We start from the raw sequence: 10,471 nt of genomic DNA on the forward strand, positions 1-10,471 counted from the left end.
AGCGATAAAGCTCGGGGGGCGAACCGCTTATTTATGTGCCGGCTCCGCACATCCAAATGTGGCCACGAGACACCGCGATATTAATTAATCCTACTCACAATTAGGGGAAATTGATAACCTATGAGAGATACCAATTATTAGCGGTTTAATTTGATTGTATATAATGAATTTATAATACCTATATGTATACTCTTTAATGTAAATACGTGAAATGATAGAATTACTATACTCTAGAGAAGAGCGAGACGATACGGATCTTTGGGGGAAATGTAATCAAAACGACCATTTCGGTTAATTTAATATCTTGCATACAACTCTACATAAGGATTCACTTAGTTTTATTGTCTTTTCATGAACGAACTATTAGGAAACATTTCGAATCGTTTCCTAGAGTTCTTTCATGAAAATTAACTAGGTTTAACTTTTGTAACCATTGCACAATTTCACCGAAGTGGTTGCTATGAATTAAAATACAAAATGAATTACTTGCACTCAGAAACTTTCATAAATAGAACTCATATTAAATTCAATAAAATTATTGTTTATCTTTTATTTACAGGTGTATACTTAAAACTTTTTTTTTGCTTTGGCAGTCGGGCAATATTATTGCAAATGATCTGTAGCTAATAAAAATGCATGTGCCTCTAAATTAATCAAACGAATTAAGAATGACACGACCACGTGTCTATATGTCACGAACGTGGACTCAAAAGTCCGGGGCGGTGACATATTTTTGAGGCCGCGGTCGTGATAATTTGGAACATGTTCGTTATTACATAAGCATTTCCTTTGATTTTGCAAATGTTAAATAATTAGCTTAATCTGCAATGTATGAAGTATATCTTATGTTACATACAATAACGTGAAACTGCAACTTACTATTAAAACTCTAACACGGCGTTGACGCGTTAAGGTTGACCGTTTTTTCAAATGAACACAAATAATTTTCGACAAAACTTCTCCCTTCAGCCATTTCTAACCCTGACAACAACACAGTGTTGCTGTTCTAAAAAAACTTTAATAAGGCTGCCATTAGTAAAGATAATTTTCTACCGAGTACCGCATGTTTATATTACATTCACAAAAATACATGCTATTCTTACGTGTTACACAAAAAATGCATAAGAATAAGAATTACCCATAAGCACTTGGGAAATCGAATGCGCTGATCGTTTTTTTGGCATGATAAAGCAAACTAAGTTTCCTGAAATCAATAAACAACACAAATATCGGCTACTTTTTCTTGCACATACATTGCAACTACTTTCGTGAAAGATATTATTATCATTCACCCAACGTACGTAAATATTCAAAGAGTAAAAAAAACCTGAAACAAAGCCATTCACATTTTTTTATCTGTGACATTGTATTATTCATCATATTTGTATCTTATAAAATAATATGTATTCAACATAAAAATATTACGTGGGTCAATAAATTGTTCTTCTATATCTCTTCCGTGATAATACCTAATAATTTGATGTATCCACTTACCGTATAATCATGTAAATATGAGCTATATAAGCCGATTAACTTACATAATGTGGGTTAAGCCACCATCACATACGACGACAGTTAATTACCGTATATTTCAAGATACAGCGACGTGGGCGCAGTAATTATTACTGCCCTAATTAATATGTGGACAATTTGACACCTTTCAGTCACGAAAGTTGAGATTAGTCACGTAGGTACGTAAAGAAGATTAAGGCTTAATCACCATATCAGCTCGTAAATTTTCTCCATATCTTAAAAAGCTTATATCATTTGATTATATATTATATTATACGTCAAAAAACATCCTATTTAATTCATTTATAAACTTAGAATTAATTGCTAGACCGTTTTTAGGGTTCCGTTAGTCAACTAGAAACCCTTATTTTTTATACTTACCTGGCTTTATCATACTTAACCACTATTCTCCTATTCATGAAAAACTTAACATGTTGTATAATGAAACAATTCCATAACTTTTACTTTTTATTTAAATACAAACTGTATTTGACAGTTTCAGCAATATACAGTTTCCTCGAAACTTAATTTTTAATGAATATTTTTCACGAAATGTATGCTTACCATTTAACAAAACAGAACTTTACGTCTGAAGGATCGTATCGTGTTGTTGATCCACTTCTTTGAAGTTCAAGCATAATACGTCTAACAAATAGTAGGTTTACCTACTTACACAGGTTATTCAACAATCATCCTTAATCTAAATTTTATTTTTACAAGATAAAATATCTTCGTAAAAAATTACTTCACATGCATTTTCACAATAAGTCCATAATTTAAACGTTATTTATAATTTAATTTGAATTCTAACTATACCAATATGCGTCGTACTTTATAGCTATGAATCTACAATGACTTCAATGGAAATAAAATTATGAAAATGTTTTTTAACATGACGGAGATCAGTCTTTACCTCACTAAATTAAATAAAGGTTCAACTAAACTTGACTGTGAGCAACTGTATCGATTGCGTACAAGTGAGGACATCCAAGTCGAGTAATATCAGCATTTTCAGAGCTGGCAGTGTGTTTACGAGCGGCATGTTTACTGCGTTTATTATACTTCACTAACACTAACAAATTTTGCCAAAACTTCGAATCACTCCACAAAATCGTAGTACGGTAATCTCTCTGCTCCTTTAGAAATGCGTATATTGAATTATCCGGACCAATATCAACGAATACATAAATGGTGTTCCGTGCCTTTAATATTTCGCCACGAATTTTCTTTATGTTCACATCGCGATAAGCAGATGTCAAGTAGTTTGGCGAAAACACGACGAGAGTGATGCGTTTTACTTTTGCATCGCCTGTGATGTATTTTTCAGCGTTGGTCTCTTTACAGTTGGGATAAACAACTTCTGTAGTAACATTTTGATACGTATTCAGAACCGGTAAAATATTCGTTTTAACAAATTCGTTATCTTCTTCGGCACATTTTATCGTTAAATTTAGCTGTCTAGGTTTTGGAACTTTAGAATCCAATGCTTTGCGAATAGTTGTTTTTGTAACATAATATAGTCTTCTACGGTATAAGTAAAAACCTATTGTTGCAGTTATTAATACAAATGCGACAGCGGCACACACCACGTAAAGGAACACTTCTTCATCTTTCTGGCACATTTTGCTCCAACGTGAACATCGCAAAGCAGCCATATCGTCCCACTACGAGAAAAAAAAGATTAGCTATCAACATAAATAGTCAAATGAATCAACACTGTGGAAAAGTGTGAAATTCCTATTAGCTAAAGGAGATTTCCCAGCGCCTCCCAGACCGGCTAGCGTGAGTTGCGTTCTCGCGCGCGAGATACTTGAAGTCACGCTAGATGCATGGAGTCGCGCGCGAGAACGCAACTCATGCTAGCAGATTAGAGGACCAGAGGACTGGCTGCTAATTCGGCCAGAGAATAAGTCTGACCATAAAAAAAGGTAACGCTGCCAGCCTTCTGGATACAATAACTCATGAAGACTACTTGGGGAGCTTTATAAGTTTATTTTAAGTTTTACTAGTAGTTAGCCCCGAAATGTGAATCGCCAAAAACGTACGTGCAATTGAAAAAGACAAGGTTTTAATTTAACCAAATAATTATATGGAGTCTATTAGTATATTAAAATTTTAACGCGATTGACTACGGATTTATGTTAAAGCGCCTTTCAGATTCTCAGATATCAATTTTCACTCAGTAAATTCAAGCTTGCGGCAGTTTTTACAATTTTTACTACGAATCTATAAATATGAATCCGTGGTCAAAATTGTCTTTTTGTAGGGGTCCTTTCGGATCCTCAGCTATAAATTATCAACGTGAACTAAAATAAAGAAATATCACCTTGAAATGTCGAGATTGCATATTTTTCATGAGATTCCAGGTGTGGCAATCACAGTTGATTGGATTATTGGCGATTAAGACATGATGGTATGAATGATCTTGATTTAGACGTCTTTTTTCTGCAGGATTGACTCTTTTACCCTGGAACCAAATTAAAAACGTAACGACCATAAAAATAAACTTAATAGGTAGTTAACAAACTTTAAGTAATTCATATAAACATTAAAACTCACCATTAATAAAGAGATTTTATTATATCGTATATCTAATGTGTCGTGTCCGTTTGCAAACCAATCGATGAAAGTGTATTTGAATTCATTATGACTAAGGTTTAATACCCTTAAATTGTATGTGTTACTGAAAGGGGATAAGAGGACAGGCTCCGCGGGCCATGTATTATTGTCCACCCCATTGTATTCGAAATTTAAATTATTATATGCAAGGGATATGTACATTCTCTGTTTGTTGTTGCTGAATAAATATGATGAGACGGTTTTCAGATTGTTGTGTTCCACGCTTAAATAAATAAGACTTAACAATGACGAGAACGTTGAGCTGAAATAAATAAACAAGTTTTTATTAAGAATATTAAAATTAAACTATATTATAGGTACCACTTTCGTTCTCACATTACGTTAGGTACCTACCTCTACCTATACATACAACTAATAAAGGTCTCTTGCACCATCCCACTAACCCGGGGTTAATCGGTTAAACCGTTAACCCAGTGTCAAATTGTACTGGTAACCATGGTAACCAGGTTAACCTTGGGTCAGTGAATGGTGCAAGTGGCCCTGAGAAATAATAGAAATGGTAGGTACCTATTTACATAAGTAAGAAATTTGTATACAAACTTTTTTTTAAATAGAAAAATGGATTTAGATCCACTTATTGTATACATTTCCTTAAAAAATAGGTATCGTAAAATGGGGTGAGTAGGGACAAAACTGTCTTTCAAACCACGTTAAAACTTTATTTTTACATGTGGCAAACTGATTTTTATACATAATAAATGTTCCGGTCGTTTGAATTTTAGTTTTTTTATGATTTTGTGTAGTTACATTTCATAACTTTAAAGATAAATACGAAATAGTACCCCTACTACGGGGTTAGCTGGGATTTCCTACTAAGGTGAGTTTTGAAAATTGTTGGATCGACACATTGGGTTCATGAATATTATAATAGCTTGATTTGTTATTAGAATATATAATTTACGTAGCAGTAGCCTGTAAAAACCAACTCACCACTCTGTCATCCCCCCTCACCCCATTCATAATCCAACTGCCCTCGTAATCCCTACTCACCCCATTTTACGGTACCCATTAACAATTGTTGAAGTAAAAGGATGTAATTATAATAGGCTAAAAGTATAACAAGTTTTGCTGAACTATTGCATTTTTTGAGAAACTGGGAAGTTAATTTCTATCACTCTTCGGATAAATTTTCATGAGAAGACTCGCTCGCGGATAAGAGTAACCGTACTACGTATAATATTATTATGTTGAAATTTTGCGTACTTTTTTACGGGAATGTTATGTTAGGTACTCGTAGTTAAATGTTCCAACAAACTCATTACTCATTGGAACGATAATGAACGTGTTTATCTGGGACAAAGTTTCTGCTAAAATAAATTAAGAATATAAATTTTCAGCTAAAAATATATGCGAAATTAAATTTTCCTTACCCAGAAATTTCCACCAAATTATTATAATCCAAGTTAAGCAACTCCAATCGTACCAGAGACGAGAATAGTTTTGGTTCCAAGTCCTTTAGATTGTTATGGCTCAAGTCTAACTCGAGTAGATTAATCTGGTCATTGAAGATAGCTTCAGGCAATGCGTTGAGATTGTTGTATGCTAATGAAATATTCGTAATATTGGGAGAATCAACAAACAAGTCGTATGGTACAGTCATTAAACCACATCTCTGAATGTACACTTGTTTTAAATTGGTTAAACTCCCAAACAAATATCTTGGCAACTCTCGCAGTGTCACGTCGTTGTTTAGAATAATGACAGTTTCTAACTCCCTGTTGCTTTTGAAAAGATTTCGAGGAAGAGACGAAAACTTGTTTGAAAACAACGTTAACTTTTTGAGTTTCCTCAGCGGTTTGAAAATCGAAGCCGGCAGTTCATTTAAACCATTCGAACTGAGATCGAGCTCTTCTAGGACGTTAACTCCAGTAAAGAAGTCTTTTGAAAACCACGTGACATTACTCTGCCACAGGGAAAGTTTTCTCAAAAAAGACAGATGGGAAAACATATTTGATGATATATTTGTCATGTGGTTATGGCTTATCTCCAGGGTTTCCAACCTCTCAAGCGGTTTAAGTAGATTCTCCGATAGGTAAATGCTGTTTGATCTGATATTTAGCCAAGTTAAATTGTTAATATCCATGAATAGATTATCGGGAAGTTGTGTGTTCCCATTGATCGATAGTAATAGTTTCGTCAAATCTTGTAATCCGGCGAAGTGCTTTCTATCAAAGAAACCGGATAAGTTTTTAGTATTTTGGAATATTAATGCCATAGTTTTTGAAACACCCATACTAGTTAAAACGTCTTTAAATGACGTGACCGGTAATGGGCAGTCTTTGAAACTGACAGATTTGAAAGAGCTTTGTGGACTTGCGCATCTTGGCAACTTGCTGTAGTCGAGAGAAGATGCATTCTCACATTTGATGTTGATATATATATCCGGCAATAAATTAATTGTGACAGTCCGACCTGAAAGAAAATGAAAAATGATTGCTTTTAGCACAATAGTTCCAACATACCTACCTAAAATTAGGTGTTCGCAATGGAAAAACGCACTAGAAAGCTTTCGAAACATCAATCGTCAATCAATTTACCCACATTCATCGTCATTCAAACGCATAGAAAAGTGCTGTAAACGTTCTATCCAAATGCACTCACCATCAACATTGCAATTCAGTTCGACGGCGAGCGTGCCGCCGCAAACGCAGTTGGGGTCGCTCGGACACGTCGGTCTTAGTGCTCCAATTATTTGCAGCACCGCTGCAAACACGCACGTCCATTTATACTCCATCTTCAATTTAACTCTTACTTTTTCGCAGTCATAGTCATTAGAAGACTCATTTGTGTTGCTACCATGTTGGCCATGTAATCTGTGAACAATGAAATTTGGTCTTTGAATAAATTGATGTAGAACATCATAATAATATGTATTAGTCGTCATTCAATATTTTAAAGTTTACAACATGAGTAGAACTAACAACCCATGAGAGGTAAGGTACATACAAAGTGGCGTATCAGATTATGCGTCATAAGTATCTACCATTCGTTGATGGTAACGGCCTCTTAGCTTTGTAAGTAGTGACTAGTGACCCTGTCTACGAAGCAGGAGGTCTAGGGTTCGAATTCGTGTAAAGGCATTTATTTGTGTGTTTATCTGTTTATCACGACTATTTGTTCCTTAAGTTATGGATGTTATCTATGTATGTAAGCATGTTCTTATTTATCTATCTACATTTCTAATCAAGGGTTGGATCGTTATCTAATAAGTGAAGATGTTTGAAAGATAGCTTAAGTAAAAGTTGACAAAGTTGATTTTACTAACGATGGGTCGTCGGACATGCAAACACTCAATAAAAAATGTGCAGCGCACGAATTGCAGTGGCTGCAAAATATTTATAATGGAACGTTCAACCGTTATCTCGGTCCACCGCACTCGGCATTTTCGATTATTTGCTGACTACGATATTGTTGTAGCAGTGATCTGGGAACGAGGATTTTGACATTGGAAATGTCTTTTCGTTCGCTCCAGTATAGGGTCCGATTTCACGAAAAACTGCGATCCCCTTATATCTCGGAAAGTTGTGAAGATATGATATTAAAAAATAAGCTCAAAAGACGCATAATCACGAGAGCTGTAAGGTGCAAAAATAATTATTCGAGAAAGTCAAAAACAAAAAAAGTTATGGTCGAAATAGTGAAAATAAAATTCAATTTTATCCGAATTTTAGATTTTGGTGCTCGATAATTTGGAAACGAAGAATGATATCAAAAATTTGAGAAAAACGGCTCTGGACAATTTAGTCAGCTACAATTTGAGCCTAAAACAAAGACGATCGGGTTAAGGGTTTGCCCTGTAGCCTAACCTTAAAATAGTCAAAAAGTCAGAACGACATTTTTCACATGACATTTATGACTTCATGTTTCGCAGAGTTCGTTATCGGTGTTTGTTATGAATTATCGGGATTATGACGGCAGAATAACACTTGCACTGCGTGGGCTTTCAAAATCGCTGCAGATTTTTCTTGGTCTAACTCCATCTATCCTGTTTGAGACTAGGGCTCGCGGTCGAGTCCGTGTTTCGTTTACACGTTTCGAATACCCGTTTCTGAATAACACGTACACGGTTTTCTGGCCCGTTCCGCACGTGTAATTAAGAAACGTGTAATTAAGATCCGTCTCCACGGATAAACGGGTATTCGAAGAAACGGATCTTATTTACCCGTGGCTCCGGACACGTCCTTGACGAGTAGCGAAGGAACGAACCGGCGCGGCGTACTTAAGAGCTAGAAATAAGTAGACAACAGATTCATGACGAGTTTCCGTCATATTTAACCTTATTCCGTGGTTCATAGAGTCGAAATTCAATAAACGGTTTACAGAACCCTTTTCTGTACAGGTAGTTTTTGCTTGCAATGTTGCAATACGAGTAGAAAATTAGAAATAAGTACAGTATACCTATGCTACTTATCAAAATAGTATTTTATATAAGACTTCAAATACTAATACTTTATGGTTTATTAATATAACTTGATAGCAATAAATTTAAAGTGTTAAAAAAAATAAAAGCAATAAAGAGTATAAAGACTGTACACGTTAAAATCTGGCCATGCATGATCTGGTAGGTGGTGGTAGGTAAGTATACAATATTCTTACCAATTGCATATTTTAAACAGTTCTTATATTTTTAATAATCTGTATATTGTATGTGTGAGTTTTTACAAATACATTCTGTCAATAAGAAATGTAACATATTTTTTAATCTAACAATTTTTTAAGTTACGTAAGCCAGACATCTTAGTATTATTATAGTAAACCATGTAAAAATTAATAAATAATCATGTGCAGATACACAATATGTAATGTATTTACAACTTTTAATATAATTGAGTATGAATTTATGGGGATAAATGGGCATTGTTGTAGTATAAATTGGTATAAGATGCAATTGGTTGGCGCATTGTACAAGTAAAAGAGCGCAAGTGTATCTAATATTTTTTTAAGTTACGTAAGCCATACATCTTAGTATTATTATAGTAAACCATGTAAAAATTAATAAATAATCATGTGCAGATACACAATAAGTAATGTATTTACAACTTTTAATATAATTTAGTATGAATTTATGAAAAGTAAGACTATTCTTAAATTCATTATCTTATTATCATATAAAATTAACTTTAAAACTGTACTAATAAATATTATTTACAATTTTAGCAACAAAACAACAAAACGATTTTAAATTAAAGTAACTTGGTAAGACTGTATTTTACGAATTGGCCGACTAAGTGGCGAATTGGAGTCATACCTACTTACCTAAACACAATATCTTAAAAGTCATATTTATTTCGTGTTCATTTGCTTCGATACATTTGCTTCTTTAATTTTAGCCGCTGTATTTGTTACAATTTCATATATGTGTAGACAGGTTCTCCTTATTACACCGACATAAAGCTTATAATTAGCTATGGCAGTTCTGATAATGGTTTGGGACGCTACTTGTTTTCGGCGATAACAGACAAAGGGGTATTGGAAAACAACACGTTCTAATGAATGGAACACCACCGGCCGGCATTTATTACCTGAGCACTAGTGTGAAAGTGACCCCAGTCAACATGAATTATTACCAATTTTGAGATCTCTCTTAATGTATTTAGCAATATAATTGCAAGGTAACCAAGGTAGCATGGGTTTTTAAGGTTCTCGCGTGAAATCCTGCGTTTCAAATGCCGCTGTACTTTTTTTGCTTCGTTGGTAGATTTGTTGTTTCGCGCAACAGTTAGGTAATTGATAAAAATAACAAATAACCACAAAGTAGTAGTAGGTAGTATTTGTCTGCATAAGTACCTATTCTTCGCGAAACTATATAACTTACACCATTATATATAAAATGTGTTTCTTTGATTGAAATGTAATATGTAATGAAATTAACTTAAAGGCAACAATAGTAAAAAAAATTAAGGTTCTAAACTAGGGACGAGTAAGTTCAAAATTAAAAATAGTAGACTATATAGAATAGGGACACCTACTTCCATTCATATACAGAGTCATTTTTGGACCGTTAGCCTTATTGTGCGAGGTGATTAGGTAGGTCATACTGAACAACTTTTCCTATGGGTCCAACCCCGAAATCCCAAATAATATTTGGCCTTCCCATAGAAAACGTCGACATCCACTCGACCAAAATGTATGAAACGGCCAAAAAAATTTTTGTGTTTTCAGAGTTGGTCCCATACAAAAAGTTGTTCAGTATGGCCTACCTAATCACCTTGCACAATATGGCTAACGGTAAAAAATGACCCTGTATTGTATAGTTGGTTAAATATGTTATATTAACACATGTGTTAAAACTGTTATAAATAATTTAAAAAAATTCGTA

General features: G+C 34.2%; 1 protein-coding gene across 1 annotated transcript in view; it reads right to left on the reverse strand.

The window, feature by feature from the left end:
- Positions 1-1,967: 1,967 nt before the first annotated feature.
- LOC134804965 (protein toll-like) overlaps positions 1,968-10,471 on the reverse strand; it is a 25,900-nt gene continuing 17,396 nt past the window's right edge. Inside the window, exons 2-6 of the mRNA XM_063778261.1 lie at positions 6,754-6,965; positions 5,523-6,564; positions 4,072-4,393; positions 3,839-3,979; positions 1,968-3,176 (exon numbers count right to left, since the gene is read on the reverse strand). Coding sequence (XP_063634331.1) covers positions 2,451-3,176; positions 3,839-3,979; positions 4,072-4,393; positions 5,523-6,564; positions 6,754-6,886 — 2,364 coding nt within the window. The 5' untranslated portion in view covers positions 6,887-6,965 and the 3' untranslated portion in view covers positions 1,968-2,450. The remainder of the gene's footprint in view (positions 3,177-3,838; positions 3,980-4,071; positions 4,394-5,522; positions 6,565-6,753; positions 6,966-10,471) is intronic.

This window comes from Cydia splendana, chromosome 2 (assembly GCF_910591565.1).
Source record: "Cydia splendana chromosome 2, ilCydSple1.2, whole genome shotgun sequence".
NCBI classification, from domain to species: Eukaryota; Metazoa; Arthropoda; class Insecta; order Lepidoptera; family Tortricidae; genus Cydia; species Cydia splendana.